Genomic DNA, 18,786 nt, shown 5'->3' with positions numbered 1-18,786 from the left:
TGCTCAAAAAATCACTTCCATGATGCCTCATTTTCTGAATCAACAACAGCATATGCCAGTGGTAATATACTACCTATCATATGTGGCAAAAAGGAATTCAATTTCCATCATAAAACTGTCGATAAAGAAAAATACATACAAATAATAAATTTTCTACAATATATCTAAAACAAATCTACAATACCTGTTGCATCCATTGTGCTAGCTGTTAGCATTATTCCCATGTATACTGACTTCAAAAAGGTCCCATCAACTACTACAACTGGCCTACAATATTTCCAACCATTGATTGACATACTCATTGCGACAAAAGCATACAAGAAACAGTTATCGTCAGTCTTCTTTAATTTAACTACAGACCCTAGATAAGTCTTCTCCAGAATATACAAATAACTAGGCAATCGACTATAGGAGTCAGCAGGATCACCTCTCAAAAATTCCAAAGCCTTTTCCTTTGCTCTCCAAGCTTGCATGTATATTAAGCTCAAGTCGTGTACACATAACATATCAGTTTGAATGTCTTTTGGTGTGTAAACTATCTTAGGATCTCCATATTTTGGTATAACCATGCTACCCACTACCATGGAAGTAGGTTTGCGATGTATGTAGGTATTGTCCATCAAAGAGCATGCGTGCAAGCTGTTGAATTTTCGAACCTTGAACATTGCCGAATCATTTATGATGGTGGACTTGAAGTGCCATGTACAATCTTCCCCAACACATACCACGCAGTAGCTACAGAACAAAAATAATTTTAAAAATAAAAATATTATATTTAACAATTTATATACAAAAAAACTCCAAATTATCTACAAATTGTATACAAAGATATTACAAATGCTGAAGAACAAAAAAATACAAATAAACTACAAAATAAACAAAGACATGATTTTTGACCATTGAACTGTTCATACCTTCTAGTACTAGACCTTTTCATCCTAAATTGGAACTTGTTCATGACAGAATAGTGCTTCATTGCACTAGCAATTATTTTCTTGTCTTTGTATACTTGGCCTACTTCAATAACAGTTGGTGTATTTTCTGTTATGATTATACTTTCATATTCCACTATCTCAGGAGATGTTGGTATATCAATCAACTTCAGTGTTCAGATGAACCTGCAATCAATTAAAGCTAAATACTGTTATGAAATATATTGTAGATATTTTGTAGAATAATTATAGAACAATAAAATCCAGGACTTACATATTCATAACAATTGATATACATATGTTATGTAGTTTTTATTTAGAAATATTGTAGAAAATTTGTAGAACAAATGAAATTCAATACTTATTTTGATCTACACATGTTATGTAGTTCTTTTTGTAGAAATATTGTAGAAACATTGTAGCACGCACGAGATAAAAATAAATTTCACCATTGGTATAACAGATCAAACCTGCAATTGCGTTCGAAATAGACATACTGCATGCCAAATCAAAATCCCGCACTGTTATACACAGCGGATACATTCCTAAGCTGCTATTTTCCTTTTTCATCTCCACGTATACTAGAACTCCCATATCGTTCCTAATTTTCATTGGCGGACAATTTTCGTTGACAATGTACTTGATTTCAATTATTTTTCTGATGTATCAATCATTTGATGCTCTGCGATTGTAGAAATCAATTAGCTATAAGTTTCATCTTCCCTGATTACAATCCCGTCGATACGAAAATCCCTGTATCTCACAAAGCTATCCCAATTATCATTTAGCTGAAGCATAATAGCTATTTTTGACATTATTGCGCGTGATTAAGTACAATTGTATATAATTGATTCGATTTTGCTTGTGAAACCAGAATATACAATGAAAAATAAAGTATCAAAATTGTGAGAGAAATGGAATAATTTCAAGCCTAATAAATGGTGAGTAATGTGTTTCAAATAATCTCGGTAGAATTCTTTACTATCCCAAATTCTTGCTCCTAAAAAAGGAATGTTACAGCAGAAAGGATTCTTTTTTTAAATGATTTGTATAGATTCTGTAGGAAAAATATGTCCAGGTCGGGTAATATTAAAAACTGGGACATTTGTTATAATAAAGTTTCATATAGTGTATAGGAATGAAACTTTTCCATTTAAGAATTACTTTCGGCTTTTGAGTAGCAATTAGCCATCCATAATTTACCAACCCGCATCTATACCCGCTTTTTGTGTCACGTTTTAACTCGTGCCCGCTTTGCAAAAAATATTGCAAGCGTAACCGCTTTTTCGCATAACTTCAGCATACGGGGCTGAAGTAGCAAAGACAATCACGCAAAACATAAGCATTCTAGTAGCCGGGCCTGAAGTTCAGCTCTAGAGCTGAAGTTTTTGTTTTGTAACTCTAGAGCTGAAGTTTTTGTTTGTAAGCTTCAGCTCTAGAGCTGAAGTTTTTGTGTTGTAACTGGGAAACTTCAGCTCTAGAGTTGAAGTCTGAGGCAATCACTACTGTTTTTGGTGTTTCGCGATTGATCAGCTAGAAAGAAAAGAGAACTAAATAACTTCAGCTCTAGAGCTGAAGTTTTTGTTTTGTAACTGTCGAACATCAGCTCTAGAGTTGAAGTTATTTAGTTCTCTTTTCTTTCTAGTGCTTGTGTGTTCCACTTCTTTTCTTTCTTCTTCAGCTTCTGCTTTTTTGTCTTTCGTTTTGTAATTTTAAACTCTAGTTATTTCTCGCTTACTGAATTAATAATACTCTTGAATTCAAATTTTATTTTAAACAAGTTCCCTTCTAAACCTATCTGATAAGGATAAAGAACTATCAATATACAAGCGTATTCAGCATAAATTCTTATTATGAGTAGAACAACAACTTAAAAGGTATTATATTACAAAATACAGATGTACATTTAAAGCAAACATAAATTGTTTCAATGTGTGCTGAGCACCAAAAATAAATACGTACTGCATAAAAGGTAAAAGTTAGAAGGAGGAGGAGAAATAGGGCTGAAGTTATTTAAAAAACAGGTACAAATTAAAAGTTTTAAAAAAAATGGGTATAGATTAAATGGGGGTGATCAAATAGGGCGCCCCGTGCAATTTTTATAATGAACTAATAGAAATGTTGGGCCGTCGCCCACTTACCCCGCCAAAGGCCCATTACCACATGATGAATTTACAATTTAAACTCGCAAATAAATTCAAAAGAAACAAAAACTAAGCAAGAAAAGAGAATATTTGGCAAAAGAAGCCAACTATTTTGATAGATATTGAAATAAATAAGCAAAAGCAGACAAAAGATTCTGCAAATGCTTTTAAGTTCACGACCAAAAAACAGAAATTAAACAAAAATCCCGAATAGGCATAGGGAAGGAAGCAGTAAATTAAACTCCAGGTCCAAACCTATAAATCTATACAACTTCCTTTTCAAATCGCCCGAGGAAGTCAATTCACGAACCTCATATATCCTAACAAAACTTGTATAGAAAACCCTTTGATTATTCCATTGGCTAAAGCAACCAATATCACAATCAAAGCAACAAGGTGCGCTCTTGACTTCATTTTATTCCTTGCCTTCTTCTTCTCTACTGTTCCTTCCCTACACAACTGCAACCAACAAAGAAAAAAAGAGCAAAAAAACAAATAAAGCGTCAAGAACAAATACAACTGTGACACCATATAGTTTTTAACAAAGAGATATTGTATAGCCGCTCTTAAAATAGTAGTCGAAATAATGTATAATTTTTGTATGTATATATATTTTTGTACGTTATATAGAGAAAATATAAAAAATTTATACACTTTCGGGTTAACGGAAGTAAATAATTTTGGCCGCGGGTTAAAAGTGATCGTTACCCTTAAACTTATATACGTTGATAGTGCAAATAATTTTTGCACAATCAATATATTATCACCTGTTAAAGTAGGTAATTTGTTTTAAATATAGGTTAATAATCACTTTTTATGAATGGCTACCTATAATTATCTTTTAATTATTGAAAAATTAACCTATATAGCCGCCCACCTAATTTCTTAAATTATAAATAGTCGGCGAATGTATAACTATGTATAATCAATGTATAATGTATGTATACCAGCTAGAAAAAGTAAACATTGAATCTGGATGGCTATTTGTGTAACATAATATTTCACGTGAACCCAAAAGCTTTTGTCCAAACCTTATATATGTATTAAGAATATATAAAATATCTATAAATATTTGACTGTGAATCTAAGTTGGTAATTTAACATATGCTTACAGTTTAGCATCGAGGGGTATCGGATAGAAGAGCAGCCCTGATCTTATCAACTGTGCAAGCAATGAGTTTGTTGACAGTAGCAACTGATCCAAGGGAAAGCTTAGCGGTAGGAACAGAATCAACAAAAATCTGAAATGCAATAGTGAGGAGAGATCCACCAGCAATTCTGCCTGGAGGACCATCTGGTAGTATAGCAAATCCAGAAGGTAGAAGCGCGACGTATTCCGGATCTCCGCCATTTATTACTGTGTTCATAGCAGGAACATCAACAGGTGCATAAACAACAAATGACCCTGTTGGATCTGTGCTGCTCTCTTGCAATATCAACATATTGTTTTGGCTTGAGATTGCACTACTCTGCAACTCAACAACCAAATATTGGAATGTGCGTTAATTATTTAATCCATATTGCAACAATAACTACCAGTAAAATTTTACAAGTGCAGTATGGGGAGGGTAGTGTGTACGCAGGCCTTATCCCTACCCGAGTGAGTAGACATGCTGTTTCATGAATCATATTATGGGAAAAGAAAGTAAAAACGAAGGTTATATTTGCTTACATTCACTCTCAATATGGAGACAGAGCTGCCTGTTTCCCTGCCATTAGCAATATAAACCAATCTCTGAATAACACTCCCATTGGATAGTATATCCCACTGTAATTAGGAAAGTAGAAGTGCAACAGTTAGGCTTCAATGCTTCTAGTAAAAAAATATTCAAGACATCCCATCCCAAGTTAGCCCGTGGCCCACGAGGCTTGATCAAGGCTTGGGTTGGTCAAACCCGTGGGCTTAATAATATACTATTTAATTAAAAATATAAAAAAAAATAGGGAACTAAAAATAACAAGAATAGTAGTCCAATTTCAAATTGGTAATATTTTTTATGTGGATATAAATATTTTTTGTTCTTAAATTTTTTAGTTATTTCTTAATGTTTAACTAATTAACTTTGCATATCATTATAGATTTAGATTAAATGAAGATGTTAAGATATTTGTATTTCACAAAAGGATTCAAATGTATTTGTTGAAGATGATTTGCCGGTGTTGAATATGCCATGAGCACTTAGAAAATATTTTTGAATAGTTTGTTTTGAGTATTGACTTTTAACAAATGAAATAGTGTCCTCCATTTTTGTGTTTTATAGTAATCTATTTGAACAATATCAAATATTATTAAGTTTTGCAAAATGAAGGACTGGCCCGTATGGGCCCATGAACACGTAAAGATGGGTCGGGTTGACCATTTTAATGCCGATTGAAATAGTGGCCCGGCCCAACGTAGCTTGTCAAATGCCAAAACCCGCATCGGCTGGCTAGGCTGGACTGGGTCAGCCCATATTAACAGTTCTACTTGTAAATCTTGTAGATTAGTTTCATAAAAAAGAGGGAGGGGAATCATGACACAAAGTTTCCGCAAAAACATTTAGATCAGAACCCTCACTTGCTAACTTATCTACTTTACTGAGCATAGTTTAGATATTCAGAAACTATACGAAAATGATTGAATACAAAGCGTACCTCGCTCCTAGTGTTCACATCACGGAGAAAATCAAACACTGTTTTCGCAGAAATCGGGAGCCAGAAGGAAGTAGCAGCGCACATCACAATGCCAGGAGGTCTGCCTGGATCATTAATGCTTTTCCTAAACATGATTCGAACATCATTTTCTGAACCACTTCCTGAGAGAGTTGTCCATTGATGAGCTGCCGTAGCACTAACTCCAGAACAATAGCTAATTACCATTCTCTCCGCTAGCTTCAACACACTCCTTCTTCCCTCTGGACCTCCTAATACTGTATAGGAAAATGATTAAAGAAGATAAGAACGTCAATTCAGGAATTTAAATTCAAGAACTAAGTTTATTTTTCACATCATTCAAAAGATGTATTACTGTACTTACCCATATTAGTCATGTCATCGTCGGGTAAATTTGTGGCCATTGCACTTGCTAGCCGTTCACATTGCCTATCCAAAGTAGCAATCCAACGCTTTGCCCCAAATGCAAGGCCAGAATTCAGAAGAGGCTTGTAAATGTTATAGATTGCTGTATCATCAGCCTCTACATGCTCCATCCAGGTGACCTGACCACGGTAAAATATTGACTTACAAGAATTCTAATTTATAGTCGCAATAGACAAACTTGGTAGTACTTGATACCAGTAACCGAGAAATCTTTGAAAGCTAGATGGTACACGGTTCAAAATTTGGTAGATAATTAACGAGCCCATTTCTTTACCATTATCCACCTAAATATCAGGCTTATAATACGATTATTTAGAAGGATTTACCTTTGAGTACCCATTTGGCATTGCTTGAATTAGACATCCTGAGGGCCTTCGCTGGCAACTAGCAGTCGGGATAGGACGCAGATAGTCGAGGGAAACGTCGACAACTGCCCATATTCCATCAACACTTCGTTTACAATATCTTACGAAGTAGCAATCTCGAGTTGGAACCTGTGGAAATGGTACTTGAAATTCTGCAAATATCTGCCAAAACAGTGAATAGGTGACACAAAATTAGAGAAAGGGAAATTTTACATGTGATTTCATATTTGTATCCTAGTGCAAACAATATACGAAGAAAGAAAAAATTAATGAGGAAGAACATCAATGTATTACCACTTGCAATGCTCCGTTGAAATTTCCCGCAACTCCAGTTGATAACACATCCATTGTAACAGCCGTCGACACAATACTTGAGAACATACTTGACCACTTATTCTGGTGATCACAAGAGAGACAAAAGATATTATTCCGACTGTTTCAATTTAAATATCTTAGAAATTAATTGTGACATATATATAACCACTCAATTAAAACAATAATAAATTATTTGGATTGATCATCATAATTACTCCAAAATTGGCTAGGGCTATTATTTGGTACTTGAAATCAAATGTTAAACCTATAGTTCACAATTTCTTATATATGAAAAAAGGAATCCCAATTGCACAAGGAATCCCGCATTCACGTAGGTTTCGGGGAAAGGCTGCACCCCAAGGATGTAATGTACACAGTCTGCCCTAATGCAAGCATTCATGGCTGCTTCCACGGCTTGAACCCATGATATAGTTGAAATTATAAATTCCTATATATAGCTGAAATTATAAATAGGAGTAAAATGAGTGTGTACCGTGTCCATAAGAATTTCAACCAAGTTGATAGGATTCAAGAAAACAACAGCAGTATCTTTTGAAGCTTCAGTCTTAAACCCTGCAATCTTAGGTCCAATTCCTGTAGGGAACAATCTAACATACTCTTCTTCATTTAGAAAATTTGTTCGACGATCAACGCTAGGCAACCAAAGTGGTTCTCCCATTTGAGCCATTTGAATAAACTCTTCCATTGCTGCAACTGCTAGTTCAATTATAAATGGCTTCTCGGCCTCTGTTGGTCCGTTAAATGATGATCTTATAACCTCTCTGTTATTTCCAAATGCATTTCCAAGATCAAGTGAACTAGGAGGAGTTACTGAAGGCGAGTAAACGTTTAAGCTCGAAACTGGCTTGCCCACATATTTTGCTGCGAAAGCTGAAATTCGATCAACCTGCTAGAAAAAGAAAGGTCGAAAAAATTAAATTTAACAACCAAAATGTGGCAAAATATTTAAATATCATTGAGACAATTTTTTTTTCTTTTATTTTACCTCTTCTTTTAGTCGAGCATTTTCGATCCTCAATTGATTTTCTTCAAATGACATTTCACCTAAACTAATTTGTGGGCCGCCACATATAGGGCAAGAAGTAGCATTGTTGAGAGCTTCACGGAGCTGCACATGTTCAGTCCTAAGCTTTTCATTTTCATCTCGAAGTGATGAGAGCTCGGAACGATCATTTTGATTCTGCCAGGGAAATAAAGTTTATTACTCAAATACTATTTGAAAATTTAAAGTAATGTATTTTTTGTTTAAAACACAAAAGTCACTCATCCATGACTAATTCGTAAAGTTTATTTCTCAAACTTATGGGTGGATAAATATGACATGGGTCCACATGTTTTTTGCTTGTTAGTGAAAAGAAATAGGAAAATGACGGTTCAAGTGTGAATGCATGTCAAAAGTTTTTCTAACTGAATCTTCTATTTAGAGGAGTGGGGATGTTGTTCGTACTTAATAAACAAGCATTATTTTGATAATAAAAACGAATTATAGTATTATACCTTCATTTGAGTACGTTTATTTTGGAACCAAAATTTCACTTGCAGCGGCTCTAACCCTAGTTCACGACTGAGCTCCTTCCTTTGCTTGTCATCCGGGTGTGGACAGTTCTTAAAGAAACTAATCGCAAAAAAAATAATTACAAATTAATAGCATAAATAAATTAAAGCTGTACAACAAGAAAGAGAAGCAAAAACAAACTCTAGTTTTTCATCTTTTTGTTTTGTTAGTTCCAGAGAGACCGCTATTCGAAATCTTATTGAGACACTATGACGTGCTTACTTTTCCATTTCTTGGATCTGATGCTGAGTGTGGCGGTGATAGCGCTTTATCCTCTCAGGCTGATTAACATCTTGTTCATCACTGGATTTGCCTTCTTCATTATTGTCATGACTACCGGATTTGCTGTCGAATTCCTCCTCCATCAGCAGCGGCATTAGTTCACTTTCCGATGTGTTTGACGCCATGTCCAGTGAATGAATCTGACTTTCCATTATATTACCTGACTGCTATACAAATGATAGAATGTTCACAGACTTCAAAAAAATATTGAACATCAAATTTTCGAACAGATAAAAATAGAGTTAATTCACTGTTGCTAGGACATTTTATTTCTATTTCTTTGTTGCACAATAATAATAAGTGTAATTTTACAAGCAGAGATCTAAGGAAGATAGTGTATACGCAACCTTACTTTTGTTTTACGCTGGTAAAGAGATTGATTATGAAAGACCATTTCTGTCTCTTTGTTGCATAAATAAATATACACAGATAGAAATTTGAGAAAAGGACACAAGTCGTCTTTTTTTTATTTAAAAAAAGGGTCTATTTATATTAGTGTATGTCTCAGTGGAAAAGGACCAATGTTGAAAATGTGTGAAAACAAGTAAGCCTTTGGTTTGACCATAATTTATACTCTCTCCCCTTAAGACCCCAGGTGGATGTGAGTTGGTTGGGTGGATGAGGCTTAAGACCTAGACGCGATTTTCAGTTCTCGAGAAGGATTTTACTCGAAAAGGCAAAAATGACTATTGGTGAACACATTAGCGAGATTAATCAATAAGTATTGCTTTTTCCCTTTTGGATTCTATCTTCTTTCGTGGGCGTTTGAACATAAAAATTGTAAAATTTCGAAAAAAAATAAAAAAAGTTTTAAAGTGAAAATGATATTTTTAAATTAGAGTTACGTTAGGATATGAATAATTTGAAGATGTTTTGAATTTTTGTGAGTTATTTGAAGAAAAAATTTTGAAAAATTACTTTTTAGAGTTTTCAAATTTTTGAATTTTTTTTGAAATTCAACTTTAAGTGAATTTGAAATTTTTATGACCAAACATTAGTGATTTCCAAAAGTAAAAAAAATCCGAAAAAAGTGAATTTTTTTTTATGGCCAAACAAGACTTGTTTTTTGGAGGGCTATTTTTTTTTTCATTTTTGTTTTTCTTTCCTTGTGTGGTGTTCTACAGGTTTCGATCGTACTAATCTAGATTTATGCCGCGTAAGATTTACTTGAGGAACACATGAATTTTTTCCATCTTAAATCTTCATTATTAATTTTAACTTTTCAGTGAAGACTCTTACAAAAAAAAAGGAAAGATATTAGATTCCGTGTGTCCATTAATAATGACGATTTCAGTATTGATGACAGTCTAACTAAAGAATAGCCCAGAAATTCCATCTCCACAAATGCCTAACAAAACATGCATTGCTACAGTAGTAGTGAGGACTTCATAAAGGCACATAGAAAACTAAAAGTTTCAACAAAAAAAAAAGTATATAGAATTTACCTGACCAAGCGGGAGTCCAGAAGATGAAGAAACATATCCACCATCATTCCCATCATTTCTGATCATCGACGAAAACTGGTTTGCCGGATTCATGATTCCGTCCTACTTTCTCCACTCACCAAAAACCCTAAAGCAGTGTGCATAGTATAAGAAAAGTCAACGAGAAACTCTATAGATTTATATTCTTAATCATTTCTATTTTAGCTATTTGATTTTTTCAAACTACTAGAATCTTTTCACTCGATATGAAGTTTAAGAAAAAATAACGATTTTTGGAATTTATGGTCATAAAGACAAAAATGGGTCAAGAGTATTTGTGCGATTATAAAAGCTTCTCATTAAAGGTATAATTAAAAGTTTAAACTAAATTATTTCCAAATTAGAAAGGGGACATTCTTTTTGGAACGTACCAAAAAGGAAATAACTTCACGTAAACTAAAGGGATAAGAGGAAAAAAAAAGGAATTCGTACATTTATCTGATTTTTTTTTTTTTGCCTGTTCACGGAAAGAGAATCTCAAGAAACAAATTAAAAAGTATAGGAATCCTATAAAAATTTCGTCAGGTGGTTTTGCTTTTAAAAAAAAAACGCCATACATGTGTATATGCTGTGAAAAGAACAATAAAATAAAATAACAGGCTCTCACGAAAATCTTGAGCTATGTCCCACTTTCTATTTATATGTACGAAACTATCAGCCAACCTTTAAAATCCTGCCTTAAACAGAAAAACAACATAACAAGAAGTTTATTATATAAAAAACTCATATCTAGTATCTAGCTAGCTATATACATATATAGAATGTATATAAATCCGTAATCGACAGAGAGATGAGAAAAAAAGAACTTTGTGTTCCCACTTTATTATGGGCTGTTGCGGATGAGACGAGAGACCGAGCAAAAATTTGAAACTTACAGGTTCAAGATTCTGGCCCGTAAAAGTGACACAAAAGAAAGTGAGAGACACACCCCCTCCTACCTTCAGGGTGGATATAAGAAGAAAAGTGAATGGGGGTGATGAGAGTAGAGAGTGAAGAAGGAGAAGGAGAAAAATGAGAGAGAGGAGTAATTGCAAGGTGAACAGAAAGGTGGTGCAAATGCATTAAATAGAGTGGAGGGAACAGTGAGGAGAAGTTTTGTCGTTTCGTTTTTTTTTTTTTAGTGTGGGGGGGGGGGGGGGGGGTTGTTGTTGCAAGATTATATGAAACGAATGACGGCTACCAAACTCTTCAAAATTCGAATTTCTTACTAAAGAGTGGTGAAAAAAAAAAGGAATAATAAAAATAACTAAATTATTTTTACAATATATATTTTAAAAAGTTGAATTTCTAAAAGTATTGAGTCTTATTAAAGGTGTTGGTTATTTTTCATAATTTATAGAAATAAATATTTAATGTTTTGATTTATTGCTCCCTCCGTTCACTTTTACTTGGCACGTTTTGACTTTTCACGCCCCTTAAGAAATAATAAATGAAGTGCATAATTTATCATGATACCCATATTAATTGATGCATATTTTATTGGATTTGAGAAAATGATTTGAAACGAGTAATAAATAATGTTGGTATAACAGAAAAATTTTTTTTGCCTTCTCTTGATATGCGTAAAGTGACAAGTAAAAATATAAATATATTTTTAGTATACAAGTGAACGGATGAAGTATTACTTATAGTAAAATTTATAGCAAGGTCAGGAATAAACTTATTAATAAAATGAAGTGCACGTCAGACGTTATCTGTTTAATATTACAAATATTTGCAGATACCTACAGTCCAAATTTTGTAAAAATATTATTTTTGTTATGCGGTATCTATTTAATAAGTAGTTATCTAGCCGTTAGAACGCGTTATATAGTTACTAAATTATAAGTAGACAAAATCTAAAATGAAAATTATATATATGGAAAGTAATTAAGTTAATACGATGCAACATCGCGATTGGTATAGCAGAAAGTGTAGCGAAACGATAAATAAATTGTTTAGTATTAAAAAAGAAAAGCAATACATGATGTTTTTAGATATTTTATCAGAATTGAATTTCTTGCTAGAGTGTAATGTTGAAAGAAAAAAAGAAATAATAAATAGTAATAACTACTTGGAGTATTTTTACAATATTCATTTTATAAATTTGACTTTTAAAAATTATTGAGTCTTTTCAGAAGTTGTAGAAAGAATTTATTATTTAAGGTTTTATCAAATTTACCTACAAAAATATCGTAGCAAGTTGGTAAATAAATCAATTAGTAAAACAAAGCGTACACAATATGTTATCTGTTTAAATTGTAAATATTTTGGATATACCTAGCTACCTTCCAAAATGGGCAAAATTATTATTTTTATTTCATTTTGTTTCAATATACCCCACTTGTGGGATTATACTGCGCTGTTGTTGTTGTTTTATTTCAATATAGTAGTAAGTAGTCATAGCCATTATGGCTCATTATTTTGATACTAAAATTATACAGTGTTGCAATCTAAAAATTAGACTATATATATGGTACACAATTAATTAGTGATGCGATGCAACATCGTGATTAATATAATAGGCATTGTCGCAAAGTGACAAGTAAATCGATTAGCAAAATAAAGCGTAAGATAATAAGGTTTGCTTTTAGATATTGTAAATATTTTGATAAACCTTACTTCCAAAATTTGAAAAACAGTGGTATTTTATTTTGTTTCAATGTAGGGAATACGGTTAGAACACTTTATTAATTACTTGAATGATATATCGTCGCATTTTAAAAAATGAGTAACATATGGGATATATATACACGAGTTCTCGTAATTTTGAAAAAATATATATTTCGCTAGCAAGTTAGGTTTCTTGAAAAAATATCCATAAAGTTTTGCTCCGTAAAAATTTAATTAATTATAAAAAGTTCTAAGGCTGTAAATTTCGTAAGTACTAATCTATCAACATGTGCATTGCACGTGTAACTAGTGAGTGGTTATGTGAAAAATAAAGGAAGATAGTAATAATTACTTGAAATATTTATACACTATGCATTTTATAAAATTAAATTTATAAAAGTATTGAGTCATTTCAAAAGATGTTGGTAATTTTCTGCATTTTATTAAAATTATTATATAATACTATATTATTACCTATTATAAAACTTGTGGTGAGGTAAGCAATAAATCAATTAGTAAAACGAAGCGTAGTACAATATGTTATCATTTTAAATATTGTAAATATTTTGGATATACCTATCTTCTAAAATTTGTAAAATTATTTTTCGAGTTCCTGTTAATCGGCAGTAGTTAATCATAGTTAGTTATAATGTAATGTTAAACTAGAGTTAGAAAGTTAGCTAAAAAGGTCGGTTAGTTTGTTATAGTAGTGGACCTGAGTATAATGCTTTTCTTCTTCAGAAATACAATGAGCCTTTCTCTGATTCCTTCTCTTCTTCTAGATCCTTCCTCATCCTTTTAGATTAGATTTAATTTCCATGACAGCTAACATGGTATCAAAGCCACCAGTTAAAATCTAAGCAAATTGCGAGCAAATCTCGTCTTCTCTGTTACTTCAATTCTGCAATTGAGTGCTGAATTGAGCTAGAGTAACCTTTGGTTAAAGCTAGGGTTTATAAGCCACTCACTTTGAAGCCGTTTCTTGGTCAACAATGGCGATTGAAGATGAACACATTGGCGCGACCTCAACTACTAGTAATTTCACTACTGGAACTGCTACATTTCCCACCATTGATCACAACCACCCTTTGTACCTGCAACCAACAGATATAACAGGTAGTTCTCTGATTTTTCTTCAACTTATTGGATCAGACAATTATGCTCTGTGGAGTCGTGCAATGAGAATTGGCTTGCTAGGTAAAAGTAAACTAGGTTTTATCAATGAGAGATTTCCTAAGTCTAAATTTGAGCTTGAGCTTCATGATCTGTTGGAGAAAATTAATGTTATGGTTCTCTAATGGATAATGAATGTTGTGAGACCAGGATTGTTGAGTAGTGTATTGTATGCATCTAGGGCTCATAGAGTTTGGGAGGATTTTAAAGAGAGGTTTGATAAAGTAAATAGTTCGAGAATACTGTATTTGCATAGAGAAGTTCATACACTGACTCAAGGGACTATAATTATAACTGACTACTTGTCAAGGCTTAAAGAGATGTGGGATGAGTTTGATGCTCTCATGCCTTGTCCTGGCTGTTCCTGTCCTGAATCTGAATAGTATGCTCAACACTTTGAGTATCAAAGACTTCTTTAATTTTTCACTAGATTGAATGAGTCCTATTCTCAATCAAGGAGTCAGATCATCATGATGTCTCCTCTACCCAGTATAAACAAAGCCTATTCTTTATTAGTAGATTAGGAGAAACCTTACAAGCACAACACAAGTTGCTCAGGTTACTGAAGCTTTGGAAAGTACTTCCCTGTATAGAAATAAGAATGTGAATAATGCTGGAAATTATAAGTCCAAAAGGAGTCAAGTTCAATGTGAGTACTATCATTATAAGGGACATACGAAAGAAAACTATTACAAATTAATTGGATACCCTACTGATTTCAAAGCCAAAAAAGTGTAATGATCCGGCCGGTCATTTTGAGAATTTAAGCTCCGTTCGGCAGAATAAGGTCTTGAACAACTTCATATTATGTGCATCGACTTGCATGCATGGTAGAATTCAGTTGTCGGATGATTCAGAGTTAAATTGGAAGAAGGAATCTTGTTTTAGAAGTTTAAACAGTGAGAATTTGACCGGAATTTGATTTTGGCATAAACGACTCCGGAATGGGTTTTGGATGATCTTAACAGCTTCATATGGTGATTTTGGACTTAGGCGCGTCCGGATTCAGATTTGGAGGTCCGTAGGGTTATTTGAGGCATTTCGGCGAATGTTGAAAAAGTTGAAGTTTTGGAAAATAGAGAAGTTTGACCCATAGTTGACTTTTGGGTTATCAAGGTTGGAATGCAATTCCGAGAGTAGGAACAACTCTGTCTTATCATTTGGGACTTTTCTGCAAATTTAGCATCATTCCGGGTTGGTTTGGTTAGTTTCGGTACGAGTTTTCAAAGTTGAAAGATTTGGAAGTTCATAGTTTGATTCATGGTGCGATTTGCATTTTCGGCATTGTTTGATGTAATTTGAGACTTCGAATGAGTCCGTGTTAGGTAATAGAACTTGTTTGTGTCTTAGATGAGGTCCCGGGGGCCTCGGGTGTGTTTCAGATTTGGATGTTTTGCATGGTTTTGGAACATGTCTGATTTCTGGTGTTTTTGTACCTGCGACCTTAGAGCGCAGGTGCGGCTCCCCTTCTGCGTGAGCCTGATCACATCTGCGATCTTTGAGGCCTAGAATCTAGCTCGCTTTTGCGAGTGCTGGAACGTAGGTGCGTAACCGCTTCTGCGCTCCTGTTATCGCTTCTGCGACGCCACTGATGCAGCTAATTGTCCGCAGATGCGAACCTAGGCCTGTAAGTGAAGTTCTCAAATGCGAACTTCTGCCCGCAAAAGCGATGGCGCAGATGCGCATAAGTATCCGCAAACGCGGAAGTGCTGGGCAAAATCCTTTATATCGAGGGTTTGACCATTTTCTTCATATTTTGAGTTTTGGACTTTGATTTTGAGAGTTTCTTTCAGGGGTTTTTAAAACAAATCGGCTGGGTAAGTATTATTCACCTACTATCTAATATATTCCATGATTTTATCCTTGTTTTATCATTTAAATTGTGTTTTGGGTTGGGAAAAATGTTGGTTTTTGAAGAAAATTTCTAAAATGAAAAATCATGATTTGAGGGACCAAATGGTATCGGAATTTAATAAATTTTGTATGGTTGAACTCGTATCGAAATGGGTATTTGATTTTTGTAAAATTTGTCGGGTCCCGAGGCGCGGGCCCAAGGATCGACTTTTTGACCGATTTTTGGATTTTGTTAAAGATTGAGACTTTATGATCCGGAATAGTTTCTTATGTGTTTTATTTGTGCTTTTAAGTTAGTTTGGTTGGATTTGAGCTGTCCGAAGGTCTTTTCACCCAAGAAGTGCATTTTAGAGTATCGGTCTGTCGTCTTTGAGGTAAGTATCTTGCTTAACCTTGTGTGGGGGTCTTCCCCTTAGGATTTGTGTCTTCTATGTTGATTGTAGTTCATGTACGCGGAGTGACGAGTGCTTACTCGGACTTATTTGTGGGAAATTGGCCTTTTAGGGTTCTTAGGCCCTTATATTCACTATGTATGAAGTTATTCTTGATATGACTAAGTTTCCTAATTACTAGTTTCACCTCTACATGCTTAATTGGAATTAATTGCTTCATGATTCACTCTTATTGCCTAATTGACTCATATCTGATTTAACTGAAGAATTTCGCCTCTCCTATTGTCATGCTATCTTTTCATAGCTGCTTGTCTTATTTGGGAATTATTATTATCCCTCGTGAAATTTGGTTAGTCTTAAGTGAAGCTAAGATCTTCTTCCTTAATCGAATTGTTGAATATCCTCGCAATTTTCCAACCTTAAAAGAAATTTAGGTAACCTATATCTTAGTTGACTTGACTTTATTTGGGACTATTAACTCGATTTGTCTTCCTTGCTGTTGACCTGTATATTGTGAGATCATTGCTACATGTTAGTTTTCCCTTTGATGAACTATTATCTTTAGGCCTAGCATCCTTTGCTATGGTTATTCCTTGTGAATGAGTTCTACTATTTCTTTGTGAATTAAAGTTCTTGAGTGGTTACTTGTCGTACTTTGTATTATTGTCATTGTTGCTGTTGTACTCGTTATGGTGCTGCACGAGGTTTCTGCTGTGCTATAACTGTTATCTCTGTTGTTTGTGCTACATATTTACTTTGGGACTACGGAACGGTATTCCGGGAGATCCCCCTGTACTGCATATTTACTTTGAGACTACAAAACGGTATTCCGGGAGACCCCCCAGCACTGCATATTTACTTTGGGACTACGGAACAGTATTCTTGGAGATCTCCCTGCACATTTACCTTTGGGACGATATCCTGGAAGATCTCCTATTGTTATATCTGCATTCTGAGCTGCTGATCTTCTATGCTTACATTCTTTTAAAAATTCTATGTGCTGCCCGTTCTTTTCCTTATACTTACTAGCTGATACGAACTATATTAGGACACTTGCACATACATACACGTAGCTAAGCACCCTTATCAGATAAGTGGCTCCTTGGTATTGCGGAGTATAGACGCACACCTTTGTTTATTTGCCTTCCATGTGAGAATGACTCTATTTGGTACGTGAGTTTTCAGTATGATTATGAGGTGTGATGAGGGTACATGATGCCAAGTGTTAGGGTTCGGTTATTAAGACCCGTATTGTATTAATATGAGATGAGGTGTCACAGGGTGACTTATATTCGAGGGATATTTACTTGGAAAGATTATATTCGAAAGGTATTTATTTTGAAAGAACTATTTTTGAAAAATATTTATTTCAAGGAAGTATATTTCAAAATATTTTATCACTTGAAGGATTTGACTAACTAATTGAGTTTTGGTTGCTAAGACCTAATGTGAAAACTGTCGTAGTTGCTGAGTTACGACTTGTCTTTACTGTATTTGTGATTTCGGATTTGGGTTGTATTTCCGTTCACTTTTCTATGTTTTATTATGGTGTTCCGCTCTTACTTGATGTTTTCTTTGTTTATAGAAATTATTGTATTGTTATCCATATCGCTAGTCTTTATATAAATGTCATGTTTTGTTGTTTCTATACTTATATTTGTTCTTCTTATTAGACCAGTGGGTGTCTTGACTGTTCCTAGTTACTACTCTACCGAGGTTAGTCTTGATACTTACTGGGCACCGCTATGGTGTGCTCATACTACACTTCTGCACATTTTTGTGTAGATCCATGTATTGTTCGTTAGTAGCTGTGCAGGTCATTGATGTGGAGACTCAAGGTAAACCTGATGCTGGGTTCGCAGGCTTCGGAGTCACCTTCCTATTTTATATTCACACTATTGTACTTATTTCCATACAGTTATGTTTAAAAGTCGTAGTGAAACTCTGTAGAGCTTATGACTTGTACGACCGATTTTGGAAAGATGTATATTTTATAAAGATTTCTATGTTGAAGATGTTAGACTTTCTTTATTATGGCTGATATTCAGTAAATGTTAGGCTTACCTAGTATCTAAGACTAGCTGCCATCATGAAACCCAACGGAGGGGAAATTGGGTCGTGACAAGTTGGTATTAGAGCTTAAGTTCATAGGTGCTATGGGTCATAAGCTTGTTTAGTAAAGTCTTGCGGATCGATACAGAGACGTCTGTACTTATCTTCGAGAGGCTACGGAACTATTAGGACAATCTCAATTCTTTCACTCCTATCGTGCGAGCTTATTAATCTCGGGGTTTGAACTTTTATCATTCCATTCTCTCACCGACAGTAAGGACATGAGCTGCAGTTATCGAAGGCGCTACTCCCAGAGCAGGTGTCACTAGAGGCAGAGGCAGAGGCTGACGAGGAGTACGTCCCACAGCTAGAGCACCTACCAGAGTAGCAGTTGAAGAGCCACCAGTAGCTCCAGTTGGGGGACAAGTACCGGAGGCGCCTGTTGTTACCCCTAGACTTCAAGAGACTTTACCACAGTCCCTGAGAATGTTTGGTACATTGGCTCAGGCGGGTTGATTCTGGTTGCACCAGCTACTTCAAAGACCGG

General features: G+C 34.5%; 2 protein-coding genes across 3 annotated transcripts; both read right to left on the bottom strand.

Annotated features, from left to right (window-relative positions):
* Positions 1 to 11: 11 nt before the first annotated feature.
* Positions 12 to 1,747, bottom strand: LOC142165438 (uncharacterized). Its single transcript, XM_075223992.1, has 4 exons — positions 1,664 to 1,747; positions 915 to 1,099; positions 185 to 735; positions 12 to 73 (listed from the first exon to the last, which is right to left on the bottom strand). The coding sequence occupies exons 1-4, from the start codon at positions 1,745 to 1,747 to the stop codon at positions 12 to 14; spliced, it is 882 nt and encodes a 293-aa protein (XP_075080093.1).
* A 1,418-nt stretch (positions 1,748 to 3,165) lies between these two features.
* LOC107790007 (homeobox-leucine zipper protein HDG2-like) lies at positions 3,166 to 11,190 on the bottom strand. 2 transcript variants are annotated; one of them, XM_016611894.2, is made up of 13 exons: positions 11,052 to 11,190; positions 10,138 to 10,264; positions 8,633 to 8,856; positions 8,353 to 8,470; positions 7,841 to 8,035; positions 7,328 to 7,741; positions 6,814 to 6,915; positions 6,481 to 6,681; positions 6,093 to 6,273; positions 5,711 to 5,985; positions 4,749 to 4,844; positions 4,189 to 4,545; positions 3,166 to 3,535 (listed from the first exon to the last, which is right to left on the bottom strand). In XM_016611894.2, the coding sequence occupies exons 2-12, from the start codon at positions 10,228 to 10,230 to the stop codon at positions 4,192 to 4,194; spliced, it is 2,253 nt and encodes a 750-aa protein (XP_016467380.1). In that variant the 5' UTR covers positions 10,231 to 10,264; positions 11,052 to 11,190; the 3' UTR covers positions 3,166 to 3,535; positions 4,189 to 4,191. The 2 variants fall into 2 exon arrangements, with proteins under 2 accessions (XP_016467380.1, XP_075079486.1); XM_075223385.1 differs by having other exon boundaries at positions 3,400 to 3,535; positions 7,328 to 7,744.
* Positions 11,191 to 18,786: the final 7,596 nt, after the last annotated feature.

The sequence above is a fragment of the Nicotiana tabacum genome, chromosome 10 (assembly GCF_000715075.1).
Source record: "Nicotiana tabacum cultivar K326 chromosome 10, ASM71507v2, whole genome shotgun sequence".
NCBI lineage: Eukaryota > Viridiplantae > Streptophyta > Magnoliopsida > Solanales > Solanaceae > Nicotiana > Nicotiana tabacum.
Note: the sequence above shows the minus strand (reverse complement) of the source record. Positions and strands in the feature narration are given on the sequence as shown.